Raw genomic sequence first — 25735 nt, forward strand, 5'->3', positions numbered from 1 at the left:
GCTGGTACTTATTTTTCCGACCTCTGAAGGTTGACAGGCTAATACCCACCTGGTATTTATTCAATGGCGAGCAGGATTCTAACTCAGGACCACAGGTCCCAAGCCCACCATCCATCCAACCAATGGGACCATACTCTGTGCAGAGCGTTGGTGCTGCCTAAGCAGTCTCCTTGGCTATTGGACACAATCCTGGACGGGTCACCACAATGACATAGTATACCAGCATGCTGGTACTTATCGTGCCGACCTCGGAAGGATGACAAGCAGAGTCAACCCCACCTGGTAATAATTCAACATCTGACTGGGATTTGAACTCAGGATCTAAAATTCAATTCAAAAATATATCAAGGCCCAGAACACAATATGTCGATCTCCGCTCTTTTATTTTACAGCCAGATCATGGCAAACACGTGGTCGGACGGACCTTATTGTTTTTATATATGTATCGATGTCAAGGTGAGGGGTGGATTATATTAAAAGGAGATCACACAAAAAGGTGTGTAAACAACCTGTAAAAACAAAACAATGTCCTCTAAAAATAATATTGCACATTTTAAGCGGATGAGACACCTCCCGAGGCACCAACGGCACGGCACCTCACGACTGTAGGACCCAACAAAGGGGGCAACGTACTTCTAATTGGTTACATTGACAGCACAACTTGGAGAGCACTTGTGAAATGGCTCAAACACTCTGATGAAACGGTTGTTAAGAAACAGCTCGCTTGGCACGTGATTAGCATTTACTGAGCCGTCATATAAAACATACACCTCCCAGAGACACCCAAAATGTTATATGTCTGAATTGGAGAAATAAACACTTTTCTAGGAGTGGGAGCTGCTTGTAAGTTCGATTCTGGAGCTTAAATTTTGGAATTCTCCTTAGTTCAAGAGATTTTCTTGGTGATCGCATGTGTGGAAATGAAATAAAGCAACGAATGCCGACGTCTCCAGGCATTTATAAGCATTGCAGCAATTCGTAGCTATGATGAACAGGCATTCGATAATATGAGTGAGTAAAGTAAAAAAAAAAAACCTTTATCGTGAACAAATCGTTGCGGCCTGTTCCAAGTCAAGGCATGGTTGAACAGGCCAAAAAAATTGGCAGCTTCAGACCCCAGCGAGGTTACCTAGGATATTCCTCAAGACCCCATAGAGATTTGTGACCAAGGATGTGCCCGATAAAGGAGATAATTAAATAAGGCCATTAATTATCTTTGAAGGGGGGTGTTCTAATGGACCCAAACACCCAATTTTCACTTTTGCACTTCCTTGGAGTTTTCTTAGTATGCAAGCAAAGTTTCAGTCTGCGAGGTATCAGTGTGTGGAAGAGACACACACACACACACACACACACACACACACACACACACACACACACACACACACACACACACACACACACATACACACACACACACACACACACACACACACACTTGTTCGTATACCAGCAAATACCACCAGTCACTTTGCTGATGTTAACATTAGAGGGGGGAGGGAGAAAAAGAAGGGGGTGAGAGAGCGAGAGAGAGAGTGGGGATGGTGAAGAAGTGGAGGGGAAAGGAGAGTGTAGGGAGGGGTAACGAGAAGGGGTGGGGGAAGGGAAGGCAGACGTGCGGTGGAGCATTAATTAATTAGATTCATTTCATTTAAATGATTTTTCATCTAATAACAGTGAAGATGGAAACAAATAAAAATAATGTCTGAAATCCATTTTCTACCAGTCATACTATAAATACGGTCCAGAGACAAACTCCCTTCCAGACACAAATACTGCGCAGACGCGTCCGGAGACAAACACCAGACAGACAGAGAGAGATAGGGGAGTTAGCAGAGATAATCTGTTACGCTTTATGAACAACACGCACGCACACACGCACACACACACACACACACACACACACACACACACACACACACACACACACACACACACACACACACACACACACACACGAATCAGCAATTTTTCAGAAATAAGCAGGTTAGAGTGAGTGCGATTACAAACTACAGTACTTACTGAATACAACCCAGAAACCTTGAGTAGCTTTCACTGAAAAACAACGTTACATTTATGTCGACGTTTCAGTGAGATGTTCACAAACATTGATCTTTATAAACAGCTGCGTGTGAGGGGTGGACAAAAAATATTGGCTCGGAAATTGGGTGTTATTTCACAAGTCTCTCAGGTGACTGACTTTTCCAGAGGGTATTTTTTGCATTTGGGTCTGTCTGTCTGAACACAATAACGTACACCACAAATGCCACCGGGTGGAAGCCAGTATTATACGTAATCTCTTTGCAATTGAGTACTGATATAAAGTGTGTACAATTAGAATATGAGAACTGATATAAAGTGTGTACAATTAGAATATGAGAACTGATATAAAGTGTGTACAATTAGAATATGAGAACTGATATAAAGTATGTACAATTAGAATGTGAGTACGTCTATAAAGTATGTACAATTAGAATGTGAGTGTCTGTGAAGTATGTATAATTAGAATGTGAGTACATCTGTAAAGTATGTATAATTAGAATGTGAGTACGTCGATAAAGTATGTATAATTAGAATGTGAGTACATCTGTAAAGTATGTATAATTAGAATGTGAGTACGTCGATAAAGTATGTATAATTAGAATGCGAGTACATCTATAAAGTATATACAATTAGAATGTGAGTAAGTCTATAAAGTATGTATAATTAGAATGTGAATACGTCTATAAAGTATGTACAAATAGAATGTGAGTACGTCGATAAAGTGTGTACAATTGGAATGTGAGTATGTCTGTAAAGTATGTATAATTAGAATGTGAGTACGTCTATAAAGTATGTACAATTGGAATGTGAGTATGTCTATAAAGTATGTATAATTAGTATGTGAGTACATCTATAAAGTATGTACAATTAGAATGTGAGTATGTCCATCAAGTATGTACAATTAGAATGTAAGTAAGTCTATAAAGTATGTATAATTAGAATGTGAATACGTCTATAAAGTATGTACAAATAGAATGTGAGTACGTCGATAAAGTGTGTACAATTGGAATGTGAGTATGTCTGTAAAGTATGTATAATTAGAATGTGAGTACGTCTATAAAGTATGTACAATTGGAATGTGAGTATGTCTATAAAGTATGTATAATTAGTATGTGAGTACATCTATAAAGTATGTACAATTAGAATGTGAGTACGTCTGTGAAGTATGTATAATTAGAATGTGAGTACGTCGATAAAGTATGTATAATTAGAATGTAAGTATGTCTATAAAGTATGTACAATTAGAATGTGAGTACGTCTATAAAGTATGTACAATTAGAATGCGAGTTCGTCTATAAAGTGTGTACAATTAGAATGTGAGTATGTCTGTGAAGTATGTATAATTAGAATGAGAGTCCGTCTATAAAGTATGTACAATTAGAATGTGAGTACGTCTGTGAAGTATGTATAATTAGAATGAGAGTCCGTCGATAAAGTATGTATAATTAGAATGTGAGTACATCTGTAAAGTATGTATAATTAGAATGTGAGTACGTCGATAAAGTATGTATAATTAGAATGCGAGTACATCTATAAAGTATATACAATTAGAATGTGAGTAAGTCTATAAAGTATGTACAATTAGAATGTGAGTATGTCTATCAAGTATGTACAATTAGAATGTAAGTAAGTCTATAAAGTATGTATAATTAGAATGTGAATACGTCTATAAAGTATGTACAAATAGAATGTGAGTACGTCGATAAAGTGTGTACAATTGGAATGTGAGTATGTCTGTAAAGTATGAATAATTAGAATGTGAGTACGTCTATAAAGTATGTACAATTGGAATGTGAGTATGTCTATAAAGTATGTATAATTAGTATGTGAGTACATCTATAAAGTATGTACAATTAGAATGTGAGTACGTCTGTGAAGTATGTATAATTAGAATGTGAGTACGTCGATAAAGTATGTATAATTAGAATGTAAGTATGTCTATAAAGTATGTACAATTAGAATGTGAGTACGTCTATAAAGTATGTACAATTAGAATGTGAGTTCGTCTATAAAGTGTGTACAATTAGAATGTGAGTATGTCTGTAAAGTACGCATAATTAGAATGTAAGTAGGTCTATAAAGTATGTACAATTAGAATGTGAGTACGTCTGTGAAGTATGTATAATTAGAATGAGAGTCCGTCTATAAAGTATGTATAATTAGAATGTGAGTACGTCAATAAAGTGTGCATAATTAGAATGAGAGTACTTCTATAAAGTATGTACAATTAGAATGTGAGTATGTCTGTAAAGTATGTATAATTAGAATGTCAGTACATCTGTAAAGTATGTATAATTAGAATGTGAGGAAGTCTATAAAGTATGTACAATTAAGAATGTGAGTGTCTATAAAGTATGTATAATTAGAATGTGAGTTAGTCTATAAAGTATGTACAATTAGAATGTAAGTATGTCTATAAAGTATGTCCAATTAGAATGTAAGTACGTCTATGAAGTATGTCCAATTAGAATGTGAGTACTGTATTGTATGGGCGGAGCCCTGAGTCACGGGTGGTGGTGGTCACGTGGTTGTGGCTTCATATGTCCCGACTCGCCCACGAGGGACTTGTAGCACCAGTAGCATCAGTAGCAGCATGTGGTATCATTAGCAGTGTCTTGTAGGTCGTGTGCCTGTAGAGTGCATAATAAAGCGGAGTTACGGGCATTCGACGCCTACCCTCTCGCTAAGGGGCTCGCCCTTTTGGGTCGGAGCTGGTTGGCCCGCATTCAACGAGTCAGGACATATGAATTCTCTGCCACGACACTACAATACGTCTACAAAGTATGTATAATTAGAATGCGAGTACATCTATAAAGTATGTATAATTAGAATGTGAGTATGTCTGTAAAGTATGTACAATTAGAATGTAAGTCAGTCGATAAAGTATGTATAATTAGAATGTGAATACGTCTATAAAGTATTTATAATTGTAATCTGAGTACGTCTGTAAAGTATGTACAATTAGAATGTGAGTATGTCTTTAAAGTATGTATAATTAGAATGTGAGTACGTCGATAAAGTGTGTACAATTGGAATGTGAGTATGTCTGTAAAGTATGTATAATTAGTATGTGAGTACGTCTATAAAGTATGTCGAATCAGAATGTGAGTATGTCTGTGAAGTATGTATAATTAGAATGTGAGTACGTCTATAAAGTATGTACAATTAGAATGTGAGTACGTCTGTGAAGTATGTATCATTAGAATGTGAGTACGTCTATAAAGTATGTATAATTAGAATGCGAGTACGTCTATGAAGTATGCACAATTAGAATGAGAGTACGTCTATAAAGTGTGTACAATTAGAATGTGAGTATGTCTGTAAAGTATGTATAATTGGAATGCAAGTACGTCTATAAAGTATGTACAATTAGAATGTGAGTACGTCTGTGAAGTATGTATAATTAGAATGTGAGTACGTCTATAAAGTATGTACAATTAGAATGTGAGTATGTCTATAAAGTGTGTACAATTAGAATGTGAGTATGTCTGTAAAGTATGTATAATTAGAATGTAAGTACGTCTGTGAAGTATGTATAATTAGAATGTGAGTACGTCTATAAAGTATGCATAATTAGAATGTGAGTACGTCTATGAAGTATGCACAATTAGAATGTGAGTATGTCTATAAAGTATGTATAATTAGAATGTGAGTCTGTCTATAAAGTATGTATTATTAGAATGTGAGTACGTCAATGAAGTATGCACAATTAGAATGCGAGTCCATCTATAAAGTATGTATAATTAGAATGTGAGTACGTCGATAAAGTGTGTACAATTGGAATGTGAGTATGTCTGTAAAGTATGTATAATTAGTATGTGAGTATGTCTTTAAAGTATGTACAATTAGAATGTGAGTACGTCTATAAAGTATGTATAATTAGAATGTGAGTACATCTATGAAGTATGCACAATTAGAATGAGAGTACGTCTATAAAGTGTGTACAATGAGAATGTGAGTATGTCCGTAAAGTATGTATAATTAGAATGTAAGTAGGTCTATAAAGTATGTACAATTAGAATGTGAGTACGTGTGTGAAGTATGTATAATTAGAATGAGAGTCCGTCTATAAAGTATGTATAATTAGAATGTGAGTACGTCAATAAAGTGTGCATAATTAGAATGAGAGTACTTCTATAAAGTATGTACAATTAGAATGTGAGTATGTCTGTAAAGTATGTATAATTAGAATGTGAGTACATCTGTAAAGTATGTATAATTAGAATGTGAGTATGTCTGTAAAGTATGTATAATTAGAATGTGAGTACGTCAATAAAGTGTGCATAATTAGAATGAGAGTACTTCTACAAAGTATGTACAATTAGAATGTGAGTACATCTGTAAAGTATGTATAATTAGAATGTGAGGAAGTCTATAAAGTATGTACAATTAGAATGTGAGTATGTCTGTAAAGTATGTATAATTAGAATGTAAGTATGTCTATAACGTATGTACAATTAGAATGTGAGTATGTCTGTAAAGTATGTATAATTAGAATGCAAGTACGTCTATAAAGTATGTACAATTAGAATGTGCGTATGTCTGTAAAGTATGTATAATTAGAATGTAAGTATGTCTATAACGTATGTACAATTAGAATGTGAGTACATCTGTAAAGTATGTATAATTAGAATGTAAGTATGTCTATAACGTATGTACAATTAGAATGTGAGTATGTCTGTAAAGTATGTATAATTAGAATGCAAGTACGTCTATAAAGTATGTACAATTAGAATGTGCGTATGTCTGTAAAGTATGTATAATTAGAATGTGAGTACGTCTATAAAGTATGTATAATTAGAATGCGAGTACATCTATGAAGTATGCACAATTAGAATGAGAGTACGTCTATAAAGTGTGTACAATTAGAATGTGAGTATGTCTGTAAAGTATGTATAATTAGAATGTGAGTACATCTATAAAGTATGTACAATTAGAATGTGCGTACGTCTGTGAAGTATGTATAATTAGAATGTGAGTACGTCTTTAAAGTATGTACAATTAGAATGTGAGTATGTCTATAAAGTGTGTACAATTAGAATGTGAGTATGTCTGTAAAGTATGTATAATTAGAATGTCAGTACATCTGTAAAGTATGTATAATTAGAATGTAACTACATCTAAAAAGTATGTACAATTAGAATGTGAGTACGTCTGTGAAGTATGTATAATTGGAATGTGAGTACATCTATAAAGTATGTATAATTAGAATGTGAGTACGTCTATGAAGTATGCACAATTAGAATGTGAGTACGTCTATAAAGTATGTGTAATTAGAATGTGAGTCCGTCTATAAAGTATGTATTATTAGAATGCGAGTACGTCAATGAAGTATGCACAATTAGAATGTGAGTACGTTTCTAAAGTATGTATAATTAGAATGTGAGTACGTCTATAAAGTATGCATAATTAGAATGCGAGTCCGTCTATAAAGTATGTATAATTAGAATGTGAGTACGTCTATGAAGTATGTATAATTAGAATGCGAGTACGTCTATTAAGTATGTATAAATAGAATGTGAGTACGTCTATAAAGTATGCGTAATTAGAATGAGAGTACTTCTATAAAGTATGTATAATTAGAATGTGAGTACGTCTATAAAGTGTGTACAATTAGAATGTAAGTAAGTCTATAAAGTATGTATAATTAGAATGTGAGTACGTCTAAAAAGTATGTACAATTAGAATGCGAGTACGTCTATAATATGTATTATTACAATGCGAGTACGTCTATAAAGTATGTATAATTAGAATGTGAGTACGTCTATAAAGTATGTATAAATAGAATGTAAGTAAGTCTATAAAGTATGTATAATTAGAATGTGAGTACGTCTGTAAAGTATGTATAAATAGAATGTAAGTCTATAAAGTATGTATAATTAGAATGTGAGTACGTCTATAAAGTATGTATAATTACAATGCGAGTACGTCTATAAAAGTATGTATAATTAGAATGTGAGTACGTCTATAAAGTATGTATAATTAGAATGTGAGTAAGTCGATAAAGTATGAATAATCACAATGCGAGTACGTCTATAAAGTATGTGCAATTAGAATGTAAGTACGTCTATAAAGTATGTCCATTAGAATGTGAGTACTGTATTGTATGGGCGGAGCCCCGAGTCACGGGTGGTGGTGGTCACGTGGTTGTGGCTTCATACGTCCCGACTGGCCCCTTGGGACTTGTAGCACCAGTAGCATCAGTAGCAGCATGTGGTATCATTAGCAGTGTCTTGTAGGTCGTGTGCCTGTAGAGTGCATCGAGTGCGTAATAAAGCGGAGTTACGGGCATCCGACGCCTACCCTCTTGCTCAGGGGCTCGCCCTTTTTGGGTCGGAGCTGGTTGGCCCGCATTCAATTTGTTGGGACATATGAATTCTCTGCCACGACACAAGTACGTCTATAAAGTATGCTTCATTAGAATGTGAGTACGTCTATAAAGTATGTACAATTAGAATGTGAGTTCGTCTATAAAGTATGAACAATTAGAATGTGAGTACGTCTATAAAGTATGTATAATCAGAATGTGAGTACGTCTATAAAGTATGCATCATTAGAATGTGAGTACGTCTATAAGGTATGTACAATTAGAATGTGAGTTCGTCTATAAAGTATGTTTCGTTAGAATGTGAATACGTCTATAAAGTATGTACAATTAGAATGTGAGTACGTCTATGAAGTATGTATAATTATCATGTCAGTAAGTCTGTAAAGTATTTTTTTTTTTGTATACCTTGTCGAGGCTCGTATGAGAGCTTACACACAAAACATGTATAATTAGATACAAAACACAAAAAAATTAGATACATACAAAAAAAATAAAATTAGATACATACAAAACATGTAATGTATAATTAGAATGTGAGTACGTATATAAAGTATGTATAATTAGAATGTAAGTAAGTCTGTAGAGCATGTATAATTAGAATGTGAATACATCTATAAAGTATGTATAATTAGAATGTGAATACGTCTATAAAGTATTAATAATTAGAATGTGAATACGTATATAAAGTATGTATAATTAGAATGGAAGTAAGTCTATAAAGCATGTATAATTAGAATGTGAATACGTCTATAAAGTATGTATAATTAGAATGTGAATAAGTCTATAAAGTATGTATATTTAGAATGTGAATACATCTATAAAGTATGTATAATTAGAACGTAAGTAAGTCTATAAAGTATGTATAATTAGAATGTGAGTACGTCTATAAAGTATGTATAATTAGAATGTGAATACGTCTATAAAGTATGTATAATTAGGATGTGAATACGTATATAAAGTATGTATAATTAGAATGTGAATAAGTCTATAAAGTATGTATAATTAGAACGTAAGTCTATAAAGTATGTATAATTAGAATGTGACTAAGTCTATAAAGTATGTATAATTAGAATGTGAATACGTCTATAAAGTATGTATAATTTGAATTTTAATACGTCTATAAAGTATGTATAATTAGAATGTGACTAAGTCTATAAAGTATGTATAATTAGAATGTGAATACGTCTATAAAGTATGTATAATTAGAATTTTAATACGTCTATAAAGTATGTATAATTAGAACGTAAGTAAGTCTATAAAGTATGTATAATTAGAATGTGAGTACGTCTATAAAGTATGTTTAATTAGAATGTGATTACTTCTATAAAGTATGTATAATTAGAATCTGAGTATGTCTATAAAGTGTGTACAATTAGAATGTGAGTACATCTGAAAAGAATGTATAATTAGAATGTAAATACGTCAATAAAGTATGTATAATTAGAATGTGAGTGTCTATAAAGTATGTATAATTACAATGTGAGTAAGTCTATAAAGTACGTACAATTAGAATGTGAGTACGTTTATAAAGTATGTACAATGAGAATGTTAGTGTGTATAAAGCATTGTTACGGATTTTTAGAATCCGGTCTGATGAATGCATCCACACATCCAGGTCCTCAGACAGTTATTTCCTTAAATGCATGTTCAGATTAGCCCCATCCCCATGTCTAATGGGATCTTGAATGTGATGTGTTGAGAAGGGTAAAGGATAGATCCCCTCTCTCATGGGAAGTTTTTTTCTTTACGACAGACATGTTCACACACATGTCTTTCACGAGCTCTGAAGCCCGCCCTCATTTTTCCTCAGCAGCATTCTTTCACGATCTCCGACCCCCCCTTTTTTTGAGAGCGCACGGGTAGTCATGGTAACCATGCCCCAGTGGGGTGGGGTGAGCTTGGGGCGGACGGCACCCCATAGATATAAAAAGACGTTCTGTGAAGAGAGACGTTGGGAGAGGAAAAGGCGAAAAAAACGTTCTGTGAGGAGAGCAAAAGGTGAAAGAGGGACGTTCTGAAGCGAGGGAGACGTTCTGTGAGGATATACGTTTTGAGAGTGGGGAAAAAGTGAAAACGATACGTTCTGAAGAAGAAAGAGATACGTTCGAGGTAATAAAAAAGCATGAACAAAAGTGGTACGAGAGAGAAGCGAGCAAGAAGAAGGTTTAGGCGCGCAAAAGAAGAGAAGGAAGTGCGCATGTGGGTGTCTGGCCAGTGCCAACAGCGAGACGGTTCGTCCTGCCCAGAGCTTCGGCAAGCGAGCGTGTGGACTGGCGTTCAAGGCTGCCCCGTGAGAGGCTGTACGACAAAGCTGGGTGGTGGCGACGGACGTGAGAAGAACGCACGCATTTCAGAACATTTTTGCTTCACGGATGACTTTCTGGTGCGTGAGATGATTTTCTCCCCCTCCCCTCCCCCTCAATGATCCGTTGGGTACCCTTGTCTGTGTTTAGCTGTATGTCAACAACTCCCGTTAGGCTTCTGCTCTTTGTCTCTTTCCTGGCATTTTGATTGATTTTGCTTTGAAATTCTTTATTTACCTCAGCAAATAAAAAGTTCTTTTTATTTATTTTATTATTAATAAATAATTTGTCGATTTCCAACCTGTCCGTGTTTGTCCTTTCCTTCATTGGTCTCGCATTGTTCGAACCGAGATAGACTGGGAGGTAATTACCACAGATTTGACCAAAAAATCGTCGGCACGCACCAGCGGTTAAACCGCTCGGCCGCCCTAATTAAAATCTAATCAGATAATATTGGTGCTTTGCCGAGGGCGCGCTCCCCGCTCAGGTAACCAAGTGACCTCTAGTTAAACGGAATAATTAGACGGTGGACACTGGAACTCGTGGTTGACTGGGTGGTGTTCATTCATGGTTCTAAAACAACCCACCGTACCATAACGTTAATTGTGAGCGGTGGCCCCAGGTCCGGCTCTATCAAGGACAACTGGGGATTAATTCCCCTGAGTGACAAGCTGGTGTCTCGGTATCGGTCGCCGCAACAGTATGTACAATTAGAATGCGAGTCCATCTATAAAGTATGTATAATTAGAATGTGAGTCCGTCTATAAAGTACGTACAATTAGAATGTGAGTACGTCTCTAAAGTATGTACAATTAGAATGCGAGTACGTCTATAAAGTATGTATAATTAGAATGTCAGTACATATATAAAGTATGTATAATTAGAATGTGAGTCCGTCTATAAAGTGTGTCGAATTAGAATGCGAGTCCATCTATAAAGTATGTAGAATTAGAATGTGAGTACGTCTATAAAGTATGTATAATTAGAATGTGAGTATGTCTATAAAGTATGTACAATTAACGAGAGTACGTGAATAAAAATATGTGCATTTATAAATTAATACACATAAGTACGTTGCCTCCAAAATACGTATGATTGGAACGTGAATCTATACAACAAAACCGAAAAGGTCGGTTTGTCAGCTATATGAACATAAACAAATGTCATCAATGCATCGTTTGCATGCCATACAAACCCACCAGAACACATAACACCACATAAACTACACCACACAAGCCAAGTCCTGGTGAGGGTTTGTAATCTCTGATCACTCTTTCTAGCTTCAATGTGTCATGGACTTCTTCGACGGACTCTGCAATTCATAGTCCTACGAGTAGCACAGAGAAGATGGACTGACCTGCACCACCCGCCCAATGTCCTGGAACTCATCCCCACTGTGGAGTGCCAAATCAATGGCCAGCATCACATAAAATGGTAGTATTGAGATAAGGTCGATGATGTTGAGTGGGTTCTGCAGAAACCTTGAGATTTGTGGAGCCACCAGCAGCCTTACCAAGAACTCGGTGGTAAACCAGATGATGCAGAAATTCTCCAGGACAGTCACCGTCGGGTCCTCAATCTCATTGCCTCTGTCGTCCAGCCGGTTAAAGTCTTTCAAGCTGTTAACGCATATGGTCCCGATGGAGACTAATACAATCAAGATGGAGGTGAAGGCAAAGACCTTTGCCCTTAGCGAGTAATCTGGATTGTCCAAGAGCAACCACACGCGTCTGCGGTGCTTTCCAAACACCATGCTGTTGAAAGTATCCATATCCTTCTGCAGCAGCAGAATATCCTGCAAAGAGGGCACGGAAGCGAAATCATCGGCATCGTCGTCTTGCGTATTCAGAAAAGCTTCCTTGCGCAAGTGGAATTGATACTTGCAACAAGGAGCGATGAAGACCTCGTGAATGCCCCAGTAGTCAATTTCCTGACTGAAGGACAGGACGCACAGTTCCTCGACGAAGTGGAGGTGCTTCGTGTAATAGAAATTGAGTATGTAGCAGAACATCTTTGGGCTGCGATCGAAGTAGAATTCTTTGGCGGCCACATCGTAGTCATCACAGAGTAGGAGGATGGATTCCTCCGTTTCACAGGTCAAGAGACGACCCAGACGCGTCTGTGGAAACCGCCCCACAAGGCTTCGCTCAACCGTCTTCCTCATCCCGCCGACGTTGAGGTTAAGATTGCCGTTCGTCGAGCTCGTCCGAATCTTGGGAATGGGCATGAGATTTCCCATAACCATGTTTGTCATGGAGATCACCCCGACGGTCACAAACAGGGCGACCTCTCGTCACATCGCACACCTGCAAAAGTCCCGGAGTCTTTTATAGATGACTGTGGGTCACGGCAGCAGTCAAACCATCACCCACCTTCTTAAATTTCTTCGTTTACGACTCATTTCTTAATAGTGAGACTATCAACTTTAATGATCGTTAATTTAACGCTTATGAAGATAAAATCCAAAGAAAACAGTTTAATAAACGGGTTATAGTTGGGATTGGGTTCAAGAAGCAGTGGCAGCAGGACTCCGGGGAGTGGACGCACCTTTAATGTTTGTGGAAGATCCAGGATCCAAACCCGGCCAGTGGCTCCGACCAGGTGCGACACCGGTTCCTGGGATCGATCGTGTCCCTCCTGGAACTTCAGACAGACCGACGCGTGGACACGGCTCACGAGCCCTATCCCATCCGCTCCCGGTGTGCGGCGGTACCACCCTCGGGAAAGAGGGGGCGTCTTGTTCGTCCGGTTCGTTTCGTGCCGCCTCCACCCCACCCCGGTCACGTCATCAGCTGCAGCACAACCAGGTAATCAAACAAAAACTTGAATTCAAAATGTGTACCTTGTGGTCATCGTTTTGATCGACCGTCCCTTAAATTAAAACCCAACTGGCTTTGCACCATATAGGTAGATCGCCCCAATGTAAGACCATCGTCGTTCCCACTAACACTACTGCTACTACTACTACTACTACTACTACTACTACTACTACTACTACTACTACTACTACTACTACTACTACTACTACTACTACCCCAAAGCTTTCGCACGTTCTTCTGGGGTCGACAGGGGAAGGTTTGCAGCTGAACAAGTCTTTCACGAATCGGATGGTGAGGACTGAGGTTTGACCGAAGATGAATTTATTTCGGATGGAAGTGATAACTCGTCTCCTCTTCGCGAAAGATACCTGGATGGGAATCTTTATAGATCTCCAACTACCTATTGCTAGCAGACGGGACAGCCAGCTTAACGTCCATCCGAGGGACGGGCGCTTTGTGCTGCAACCTCCTGCCTGCGATGCACCAATCGGCGAGTTTGAAAACCAGATCAGACCGTTCACGGTCATGATCCGGTCGGACCGATCATTATTTAGGCCAAGTTTAAAAATGCACGACGCAAAACGATCGATTTGGGTGATCGTTCGACCGATCACCGATCACATGATCAACCAAAGCAACACGTGATCGATATCGTGATTACATGGATTGGAAAACAAGATCCGTACTGTGTACATCCCGTGCGGACGGTGTGAATGAGGATGATCCTCACGACCTTCAATCTCGACAAGAAAGGAGATCGTTTTCCGATGGAAATCGATGATCGTTGATTGGTCCACGAGCTCGCGCTGATGAGCGCAAAGCGGACACACGTGCTCGGGGGCGCGAGTTTAGGGGGGGAGGGGGAGGGGGATAAAAACTCTGTTTTACACGTGAGACGCGTTTTTGGTTAAGGGGCCGTTTCGATGGTTCACATCAATAAGTTGGCGAGTTTGTAAGCGAGTAACTCATTGGTCATGATGCTGTGCAAGTGCAGCTATTGTTGTTGGTGGTGGTGGGTGATTGATTGTTCAGCAGTCGCGGTAACTGTGGTGACCCATGTGGTCAGTTTTGTGGAAACTCGGAGTTTTGCAAAACGCGGATTGAACATTTCGCTGAAATTCACCAATAATGCCGTTTGTGTGTCGCTCAGGACGCTGGTGTTGGTCGGAATCCAGTTCTCCGTCGGGTTGAACGTTGTATCGTCGGGTGAGCAACGAGTTACCTGGTTACTTACCTGTATCCTTTATTTTCTTTGCCACATGGAAAACTTTCCCTCCCTCCCCCTCCGGCCGTTCCTTGGGTGCCCTCCCCCCTCCCCTGGCCGTTCCTTGCCCCCCCGGCCGTTCCTTGCCCCCCGGCCGTTCCTTGCCCCCCCGGCCGTTCCTTGCCCCCGGCCGTTCCTTGGGTGCCCTCCCCCTCCCCGCCCGTTCCTTGGGTGCCCTCCCTCCTCCCCCGTCCGTTCTTTACCCCCCTCCCCCACCCGTTCCTTACCCCCTCCCCCGCCCGTTCCTTGGGTGCCCTCCCTCCTCCCCGTCCGTTCCTTACCCCCTCCCCCGCCCGTTCCTTACCCCCTCCCCCGCCCGTTCCTTACCCCCCTCCCCCGCCCGTTCCTTGGGTGCCCTCCCCCCTCCCCTGTCCGTTCTTTACCCCCCTCCCCCGCCCGTTCCTTGGGTGCCCTCCCCTCCCCGCCCGTTCCTTGGGTGCCCTCCCCCTCCCCGCCCGTTCCTTGGGTGCCCTCCCTCCTCCCCCGTCCGTTCTTTACCCCCCTCCCCCGCCCGTTCCTTACCCCCTCCCCGCCCGTTCCTTGGGTGCCCTCCCTCCTCCCCCGTCCGTTCCTTACCCCCCTCCCCGCCCTTTCCTTGGGTGCCCTCCCCCTCCCCTGTCCGTTCTTTACCCCCCCTCCCCCGCCCGTTCCTTGGGTGCCCTCCCCCTCCCCCGCCCGTTCCTTGGGTGCCCTCCCCCTCCCCCGCCCGTTCCTTGGGTGCCCTCCCTCCTCCCCCGTCCGTTCTTTTCCCCCCCCCTGGCCGTTCCTTGGGTTCCCTCCCCCTCCCCCGGCCGTTCCTTGGGTGCCCTCCCCCTTCCCCCTCCCCCACCCCCGGCCGTTCCTTTGTTGTCCTCCCACCTCCCACCCCACCCCCACCTCAACCCACCCCACCCATTGTGTGCACCCTGTAGGTGCAGTTTCTCATGAGTGTGATGGAAGAAATATTCAAATTCGTGTTCAAGGGAGTTTTATTGTTAACAAGCGATGGATCCTGACGTTGCTTGGTGAGTTGAACATCCTAACTGCTTGTGCTTCACAGGTTTATTATCGTCGGTGTTTTTCTGTTCAGCACCTTGAATCGCAACAATTAACACTCAAGTCTGTTGTGCAGTGAACTTGGTCTCGTTTCTGGCTGGTGATGCACTCCTGATGTTGATCCATCAGAACATGATTGCTGTCATCCTTGAAATTTATTTTGTCGAAGGAACAGGAGTAACTGTTTGTGGATTAAGGCGTTTCGTCAGGTGCTCGTAACTGTGTCGACTGACAGGTGTGCCGGTGTGTCTGTCCGTGCAGACACAGATGGAGGGAGGCACTTCTTCACCGATTCCTACGCCAGTCGATGTGGCTTCACAATAAGTTCTGATCACAGGGGAACTCTCATCCTCGACGCTACTCTTCTCAGCTGTAATGTCTACGATCAGGTATTGGAAAGTTTGTGTTCAACTTTTATCCCACCTTTTTATACTTGGACCATCGGTTTGTTTGTGCGAGTGCAAGTTCAGGTTGAATATTGCGCACTCGCACAATTGATCAAACGGGATTCCACTTTCTTGCTCTGTCAATCGACTTTCAGCACATTTTGTTTTCGGACTTTTCTACTTTGTGCAAGTGTCGGCGATCGGACGTTCGGGACGTCATCGAGCATGAAACTGTCAGGTGCACACGCTGCAGGTAATTTCCTCGTCCTGATGCCATCCGGCCAGTACCACGTGGTTCCTTTTTTTTTTATTTTTTATCGATTTAATTTTCTTGAAGCTGATTCTGTAGGAACAGCTACTTGGCAAGCGTGTCGTCCATGGATGTTGATTGGTAGAGGAAAGTAAAGCTTGTAAATCATGGTTGGGTTTTGGCCAAGTTGATGCAGTATAGTCGTGTCTTCACTGTTTGAGTGTGCTTGGTAGGGGGTGGAGGGGGGTGGGTTGTAAAGTGAAATTTGTTTCTTTATAACTCAACCCCCCCCAAACCCCCACCTCCCATTGCCATTTATAATTCACCCTTCCCAATTTCCTCTCTCTATACGAGCGGAGGACCCGCCATGCGGACATGCAACACGTTCTTCTGAAACATACCTTTTATGTGGTCTATCAGCAACTGCAAGATTTGAATGGGCAAAAAATTTTTTTTTTTTTTTTTTAAATCCCAAGATGCACGAAGCCACAACTTTACTGCTTATAAACTCGTCACTGCACTGGAAAACATTTTGTGAATGTTTCCAACCTCGCCTCAAGCAAGTCGCCGACTGGGAATCCTCCATCGTGCAAGTCCTTCCTCGGCCCTCCTGAGCTCCTAACCACGAACAAAGCTTTTGTCCGTAGCCTGATGGAGTACTGCTCTCCCCTCTGGGCTGGTGCTCCTGCCTCCCACCTTTCTCGGCTTCACGCTGTCGAAACCAGGGCATTTAGGATCATCGGCATCTCCCGCAATGAGGCTGAGTCTTTGGGCCTCTCACTTAATCACCGCAGGTTGGTCGGTGGTCTTTCTGTCTTCTACCGACTCCTCTCCAGCCTCGCCCTCCCGCTCTCTCTGCGATTTGTCCCCACCACATTTCCACAGGGCGCTCAAGGTCCGCCAACAACCCCCTTCTGGTAAAACTACCAAAATCACGAATCACTGCTCATCTTCACTTTCATTCCTCTTTTTTTCCCTCCTTTGGAATAAACTTCCTCACTCTATTCTTTCCCATTCTTCCCTCCAGGCTTTACAAAACAGCTGTTCACCACCACCTCTTATCATCCCCCATCCAAATCCTCGATCTTTTCTACCCCCGATAATCCACCCAAGCCCACTTCCTTCAAATTCCCTGCTTTCCTTCCTGAAAGTCCCTGTAATGTCCATCTTTTCTTCCTCATGTTCCCCGTCCCATCCCTCTCCCTTCTACAGATCTCGTAATGTGTCTGTTCCCCACTGTTTTGTCCCTCCCACTCCCACCTCTCTTGTCTCATGCCCCCTTTGATGTGCGTTGTGTGTTAGCTCTCATACGAGCCTCGACAAGGTATACAAAAAAAAAAAAACATGGGGACAGGAATACTGGCTGTCCTGTAAATGGTGGAACAAACGGCCTGAAACATTAATTGGGGTCATGCTGATCCGATGCAGCAAGTCTGGATGTAATCAGCCCACAACTGTAGGAGTAGCACGGACACTCGTACACAGCCGTCTGTGCTCGCACACTCCCGCTCACACTTTATTTTATTTTTCTTTTAATTGTGGAATGACATTGCATTTAATCCACACTAAGTGGGAGAGGCAGATTTAACTCCTTGATGGTCATTGGTTGACCTGCTGTTTTTTTAATTATTATTATTATTATTTATTTTTGTGGCAATTCTGCCAAATCGATATGCTGCTTTGTTTCCCAAAGCTTAGGTTTCAAGTCTTCTTTTGGTCTCCAGAAGCGAAAATACTGCTCCTTCAGCCTGATGTGAACATTGTCCTCACCAACAGGCCCATGACCTAGACTGGAGCTTGCGGATCAAGTCTGTCCCAGCAATGACACCTTTAACTTTATGCTTAATCGAGATCAACGTGGAGATCTTTGTGCGTCTGTGCAGGGAGTTTGTTTCACAAATTGTAGCATCAGTCACACTGTGGCCCTCAAGGTCTCCATAACTAGTTGAATTAACGTTAACCGGAGGGGTGGGTGGAGTTTCCAGTATGGCTGATGTGCAGGTATATTTGAACCTACACACCCCACTCTCTCTGTAGAATGATTCGTTTAACCTCGACACTGAGTGGGTGTTTGAGAACATCAGTTGGAACTTGCTACCAGAGACCGTGGTCTACAGAGCAACGTGTCGTGAACACTATGACTGGGCGAGTCGTGAGATTCTGTGCGCACAGAACTACATGGAGGTACAAACTGCTCATCAGATCACATGTCCAATCAAATAACTTGGGGGAATTCTTTGCATCCTCTTAAATGATTTTGTTTTCATCTTTAAGGTCTCTGTTGATCAAACGTCGCCGAGAATTCCAGATTATGCGAGGTCAGAGGCCGATTGGTTGGATGACATAACTATGGTAAGGTCTTGGTTCTACATTTAAATTGAACATCCATGCATCCAAATAAGTGGAGGTTGGTTGGAACATCTTCAAACTTTCGTTTCAACTGACCTCCAATACATGATGAAGGGTTAAAGTTTGAAATTTTGTTTATTGTTTTTAAATGATTGTGCGGACCCACAACTGCCCGACCCTAGTTCATCCCCTCGGACCAGATCTGGAGGCTGGTTTTCACGGTGGCTGGACAGCGTCAGGGAGTAATGACCGTCGAGGAAGCGGTGAGGATCGGCTACAGCATCAACTCTTCCATCTCTGACACGCGGGTCGTGTTCCGCTCGCCATATTTCACGAACCACACGTATGCGGTGACTGTGAGTACTGACATCCGTTTGAAATGGTCTGATTTGTTTTGTGTTTTTATTTTTATTTTTTTCACAAATGCTGAAATTGCATCAATTGGTTGATGATGAAAATTTTGTTCCCCCCCCCCCCCCCAGCTTGAAAATGGCCTTGTGATCCAGATGATCAAGCCTCTTGTATATTTCAGAAGGTTTGGCCTTACCCTTCTCTTGGACATGGTGATTGCATGCCCTTTGAGTGAGTATTTATCTTAAGGTGTTTAAAAATTGAGATCATGGAACTGTGGTTGGTTTTGGGAGGTGAAGTTCCACTTCAATACTCCAACAAATTGAAACATTGCCAGAGCTTCACAGCTTTGCTTTAAATTTTTCTCAATTCCTGCATCCCTTCCCTTTTCCCCATATTTATAACCAAAAGGTCGACCACAGCCTTTAGAAAGGTGGCTCAGCTGGTCTATTCCCCTCCAGCCACCTGTGCTGCAAGAGTTGAGTCTGTTGATGGTTCCTGATGTGCAGTTGGTCGTGGGCAGACACTTGTTGGACGACAAGGCGATGGCCCAAAGAGGAGTTATCCTTTCTCGGAATAGCAGTTATATGATGCTGAAGGTCCCTTGGGGTGTAGCTGGTGGAATCAATCAGGTTTGCCTTTTCTGCACCTCTTGTCACAACTCAAACCTCCCTTGAAATGTTTTCGTAATGGTGTCCATGTTTTTGTTATTGACTAGATCTCTCGTTCTAAGCTCTTACATTTGTTTTGATTCTATGGGGGTGCATCCTCCATGGTATGGTGGTTTCATCCTCTGAGCCTGGGAGGTCGGTGGTTCGAACCCTCGCTGAGTCGTACCAAAGATTTTTAAAATTGTATGTGCTGTGTCCTTGCCTAATGGTCTTTTTTTATTTTAATTTTTTTTATTTTTAGAAATGACAGATGATGTACAACCATAGGTTCGCAGCCACTGCACAGGTTTGATGGGCCTAATGTTCTCCTGCGGTTGGCAAGGAACTCTTTATATAATTATTATTTGAGATTGAACCCACAGGAATACACGGTGGTGGTTTTTATTTATTTATTTATTTCAGAGCTGTGTGGAACATGGTCAACAAGGGTTGCTATACTCTGTGGATCTTCAGCTTTTGGTCACTTGGCAGCGTTTGTCCACCAAACTGATTTTGTTTACAAAAGGGAGCTCTCCCTGCCAGATGACCACCCAGCAGTTTCTCCATGGTCCAGGTAATAGAATGATCGGCCTGTTTTAATTTTGTTTTTTTTGTGTATGATAGGAAATAGATAAGATGTTTGAATGCCAGAAAACATTTGGTTTGGTGATGCAGTTGGTTGTTTTGATTATGTTGGTCCCCATGGTTCATCTTTTTCTTTGGTCAAGGGCTACTTGTTGCAATGGCAAAAAAAGTTAGACTGTTGTCTCATTCTGTTTCTCTTTTTGCCTTCACTTTATTATGGTTTTTTTTTTTTTTTTCTTTTTTAATCTGCAATTTCCAACTGAAGTTGAGATTTCCTTTGCAATCTGCTGCCTATATGCCACCCACCACACCACCACCACCACCACCACATGCGAATATTCCCAAACCTCACCACAAATGTGCAAATTTCCCCTTTCCCCCAACCCTCCACCCCATGTGCACCCTAATTGGTGATGCAACATTTTATCTCTCCACACCCCTTCCTACTCTCCTTTCCATCTCTTAGTTGGCGTACACTGCAAGCAGGATATGTTCCAACTGATAGTTGGGCCTTACAAAGAGGATATCTACCTGACTAATGTCACCATTGGAAATACTGCCTTCATTGTGTGTGGCTTCTATGCTGATGGGGAGGTATCTTTCGCGACATCACCAGCTTTGTGCGAACGGGCTGGTCCAGTGGGCTACAAGATGTACATGGTGTCTGCAGGACCTGCCTCCTATTACCTTTACCTGGAAGTGCTTTACTCTGTGTGCCCAGTGATTGGAAGTGTAAGTGTTGGCAATGTTGCTGAGTTTTATTTATTTTATTTTTAGATCCTCATTGAGGATCTCTCGGTCTTACTCGCGTTGTTCTTGTGGACTTTTTTGTTTCACAGCCTACAGTTTTCATCGAAACTTCCTGAAACTCGGCATATATATGTAAAAATTCCCTGCGCAGACAGTAACCATCTCCGATTTTGAAAATTCCTCCTAGAAAAAAAAGTTATGACTTCAAAATATCTCCGCTAATGGAAACCACCGAAAAAATTGTCTCCGAAACTAGGGAAGCTTTTTGAATTGTTTGCGGGAATCGAACAGGGCATTAGCAGAGATTAATTACCGCACATATGATACATGACTATGATGTCATATCAATTTTTATGACGTCATTGCTATTTTTTGACTTTCTTTCACAACCCAGAGTTTTTATTGGATCTTCGTGAAACTTTCCATGTATGTGCAGAAAGCCCACGCGCAGGCAGTAACCATCTCCGATTTTGGAAATTCTTCCTCGAAAAAAAAGTTGTCATCATAATATCGCCGCTAATGGAAATCGCCTATACCATTATCTCCGAAACTAAGCAAGCTGTTTGAATTTTGTTTGTGGGAATCAAGTCGGGCATGAGCACAGATAATTTATTGCAAACCTGATACATCACAATGACGTCATTAAGAGGACGACGATCTTGGCTCATTCGAGCTTGTTTCATTGTGGGGTGTCACTGCTTCAACTGTTTCTGGGGTTGGCGTAAGGGTGGGAAGGTGAGGGCAGGAGCTGTGGCAGCATTCTAAATTTCCACTTCAAATTTATTTGAGTGGTGGAGTAGGTATTTTGTTTTTGCCACAAATGCACAAGTTATCTTTGCCCGAAGTCTTTCTTTTTGTCATGTTTTTGTGCGATCATTGTCCAAAGTCTTTCTCTTGCACTTTTGTAGTCCACCAACGATGTCCATTCGTACCAGCTACCGGTGGCTTTACTCTTCATGGATCCAACTATGATGAAACCCATTTCATTTTTCTCCACCATGGTGTGTGATGTTCACGGTAAGCCTGCTTTTGTAGAACGTACAAAAATGTACAGTTTGGACTTGGTCTTGCCCCGAAGGGGTTGAGGCGCTTGCTGTGGTTGTTGACGCATGTCATCCACTCCCCATTGGGTATATTGGGTGGTGATATTCCAGTCATTGTTTGAATTGAAATCTTTCTCCGAAAAATCTGAAACTTCATATATCTGATCTATGACTCATTGTGAATGGAAAAATTAAATTGATGTCATTGGTCAGGTGGTCTAGTGGCCATATTGGATTGAAGACAAAAAAAAAGAAGTAAATCTTCAGATCTGCTTAACAGATCTAGGTGAACCTTCAAATGTATGATTGACTAGTATGGGGATATAGTTTGAATTTTTTTCTTTCTTTTCATATTCAGTTTAATTGATGCAATTTAGCCTTGATGTTTAAGAAAGTCGTCATTAAATATCATAATAATTAAAGCTATGGTTGATGGCAATGTATGTGACGTAACAGGGTGCATGGATGATGTGGGTATATGGGCAATGGGCCATAATAGTAGCATGTTCAGGAAACTATGGTATTTTGTTGAGAATTTGTGCACGAGGCAAGATTATGCTCAGAGTGCCTTAATTATTTAGGTAATTGTTCATTCAAGTGTGTTGTGTCAGGGGCATTAGCCAAGCGGCCATGTGAAAGCATTGTGACTTTGGTGATGCAAGCATCAAATTTAACACAGCCATGGCATGTCTGAGGAATATTTTATGTTGCAAGGCCATCACAGATTTCTTTTTTTTCCCCCCTCTGGGAAATGGTCACCATTTTCCAAAATAGCCACAATCTCATCGTTATTGCAACATAATTTAGTAGATTGGAGTTGAGGCATCAAAACTTGGTTTTGTTGCATTTTCCACTTTATTGACGCTTGTACTGCTGAACAGACTGCACAAGATAATGCCACTTGTCGCAGGAGCTGTCTCCCAGTGGTGTACAGCACTGAACATCAGCAACTGCAAGAGGAGAGCTGACTGAGGCACTGACTGGTTGTTTGCCTGTGACTATATTTGTGCCACTCAGGATCATAACCATGAATGAAGTGATTTTGGCACTGGTTAACAAATCAGTTGCTGAATCTCGTTTTCGTTTTGAAAATGACAACGGCCAATTTTTCATTCTTGGCGAGATGAACACCATCACTGTCTACGTCGTGCTCACATGCTTTTTCTCAAGCAGGTGCAGCATCTTGGTTGCTGAGGACCACAATACGTCCTTGTTTGTGGCCTTCCATGTAAGGAAAGAAGGTGAAGATTTCGTTTTTCAGCTTGAGTGAAAACGTCCGGTAATTTCAGTTCCGAGTTCTTTTGGTCGGTTGTTGTATAGATTTTCTCGGTCTCATTTTTGAAATCTGGTTCTGCAAGATTATCCGTACAAGTATTTCTTCATTATGGGACTGGTTAATGGCATCGACATCCCATTCTACAAGTGACTTGATTTCATGCACTGTTGTACAGATGAAGTACTCATGTGCAATCAAGTCATCAGCAGTCAGTTTGTGAGCAGAGGCTTATCTGCAACTTGAAAGCACATTCCCTGATGTGAAGATCAAGCTGCAATGGTGATGTTTTCTGGAATGAGTCTCCAGCTGCTGATTTACCTACCACAAAATGCAGTAGATGATTGACCTTTTCCAACACTTACGAGTGTACTTATTGACAAGTCTGAAGACTACGATGGTTCACGAGCGGTATTTGACGATGCAGATTGTTTCAGAAGTCAAGGATGAGACGATGTGATAATGTTTGACCAAGTTATGAAAATGATCAACATGATGTTGTACGAGCGACAGGTTATTAGCTGCAAAATGTCGAAAACCCAGTTTCGTTCAACAGCTTCCAAAATTTGACCTTTGCATAACCTTTAAATGTCACTAAACAATGTTCTCCTGTTCGGGGTCGCCAAAGAGGATCATCCGTTATGATCCGCATAATGATTTGGCACAGGTTTTACGCCGGATGCCCTTCCTCACGCAACCCTGGTCGCCTCTTACGACACAGGGATATGGTACACCTATTCTAACCGGGGCATACACCGGGCCCAGTACACTGGTACTCACTTCGCCGACCCCGGAAGGATGACAGGCTGAGTCAACCTCCTGGTGTGTATTAATTCAAAGCAGCCAACGGGGCTTGAACTCAGGACTTTTTGGATCCCAAGCCACTACCTGAACCACTACACCAACACCAGGCTGTCACTAAACAATGTTGTGGACATTAAAATAAGGAAACAGGATACGTGCTATAGCTTACTGGAGTTAGTTCGTCGAAGGTCAAAAACCCGGTCCAATTCCCACAACTTTGAAAATTTGACCTTTCTGAACTTTAAAGGTCAAAGGTCAAGGATTATGACCTTTGCAAAACTTCCTCTGGAACATTCCAGGAACAATATAGCATCATATAGGCTATATGGCATTTCGCACTCCTAGGATTTTATCCATACTTTGATGAAATCAGTCTAAAAACAAACTTGAAGGGGGCGCCACGGGCAAGGTGTTCGAGATAGAGAAAAATAGTTTCAAGACTTTAGGTGGGGAATGACCTCAAGATTATGCATAAAAAATATTGTCAACCGAGCTCTCAAAGTTTCAGCGGTCGTATAATTTTTATGTCAAAATTCGAAATTTTCTAAGTTCGTGACCTTGTGACCTTGACCTTGGGAAGAAAAATCGAGCTCCGTGGGGCTATGCAGGTGCCATTGGGCTAACCAAATACCGAAACCCCTGTCAGATTCGACTAACCCCCTCGTAGAAGATGCAAATTGAAATCGGCTACCCCCTAAAAACACGTTTTTTTTTGGGCGTGGTTACACCCATAATTGGCGCACCACGCCCATTTTCAGGAAAACACAACTAGATCATGATATAAACCTCCCACCAAAATTTTATCAGGATCGGATCAAAACCCACGGAACTATGCTCGGGACAGACAGACAAGCCGGTCGGCGGACATGGGTAGTTGCCTACCCAATAGAACCTGACGCGATGGGCCCGTTCGATCGGGAATGACCTGAGGATTAAGCACAAGAAAATTCATGATTCTAGCTTCAAGGGTTAATGCTGCAGATTGTTTTTTTGTTAAAATACCCCCACATTTAGAGGTTTTTTTTGGCCGTTGCTCGGCAACGGAGGGGTCCATAGCAACGGTTCCTTCTCACACATAACGAGGACATACCATGAACCTACCATACCAGTTTCATGTATATCTGACTCATATTCTCTGAGATATAACGAACTTCGTTTTTATTGTTTTCGACCAGGGTTCATTCAAAGTCTATCTTCTCCGACAGTTTTCATAGGATCCGGCTGGAAATTTTTGACAATATGGCTGAATGTACTGCCCACAGTTGCTCATGGCCCAATTTTTGATTTTTGAAAAATTTCAAAGTCCCGTTGCTAGGCAACGGTGGTGTCCATAGCAACGGTTCTCATTTGCAAACAACTAGGTCATCGTATGAACCTACCAACCAAGTTTCATCGAAATTGCCATTGTATTAACTGAAATCGCCATTTTAAATACTGATAAGGGTAGAACAAATCTCAAAAAAAATGTGTTTTTTATCGACTAGATCGACTACCCAATAGAC

General features: G+C 41.1%; 2 protein-coding genes across 5 annotated transcripts in view; one reads left to right on the forward strand and one right to left on the reverse strand.

Moving 5' to 3' along the window:
* Positions 1-13419, reverse strand: part of LOC147012652 (delayed-rectifier potassium channel regulatory subunit KCNS3-like) — a 30192-nt gene extending 16773 nt beyond the window's left edge. The window contains exons 1-2 of one of the 2 annotated variants that reach the window (XM_085853700.1): positions 13222-13419; positions 12188-12980 (exon numbers count right to left, since the gene is read on the reverse strand). In XM_085853700.1, the coding sequence (XP_085709826.1) occupies positions 12188-12928 (741 nt within the window). In that variant the 5' untranslated portion in view covers positions 12929-12980; positions 13222-13419. Of the gene's footprint in view, positions 1-12031; positions 12981-13221 lie in introns of both variants that reach the window. The other variant, XM_085853699.1, reaches the window with a different exon arrangement.
* A 973-nt stretch (positions 13420-14392) lies between these two features.
* LOC147012653 (uncharacterized) overlaps positions 14393-25735 on the forward strand; it is a 31110-nt gene continuing 19767 nt past the window's right edge. For 2 of the 3 annotated variants that reach the window (XM_085853695.1, XM_085853697.1), the window contains exons 1-12: positions 14393-14505; positions 14644-14699; positions 15669-15761; positions 16054-16181; positions 18466-18612; positions 18703-18780; positions 18960-19133; positions 19260-19359; positions 19540-19760; positions 20202-20352; positions 20830-21095; positions 22022-22130. In XM_085853695.1, coding sequence (XP_085709821.1) covers positions 14468-14505; positions 14644-14699; positions 15669-15761; positions 16054-16181; positions 18466-18612; positions 18703-18780; positions 18960-19133; positions 19260-19359; positions 19540-19760; positions 20202-20352; positions 20830-21095; positions 22022-22130 — 1561 coding nt within the window. In that variant the 5' untranslated portion in view covers positions 14393-14467. Of the gene's footprint in view, positions 14555-14643; positions 14700-15668; positions 15762-16053; positions 16182-18465; positions 18613-18702; positions 18781-18959; positions 19134-19259; positions 19360-19539; positions 19761-20201; positions 20353-20829; positions 21096-22021; positions 22131-25735 lie in introns of all 3 variants that reach the window. The other variant, XM_085853698.1, reaches the window with a different exon arrangement.

The sequence above is a fragment of the Eptatretus burgeri genome, chromosome 14 (assembly GCF_056783735.1).
Source record: "Eptatretus burgeri isolate ZD-2024b chromosome 14, Ebu_testis_v1, whole genome shotgun sequence".
In the NCBI taxonomy this organism is placed as follows: domain Eukaryota; kingdom Metazoa; phylum Chordata; class Myxini; order Myxiniformes; family Myxinidae; genus Eptatretus; species Eptatretus burgeri.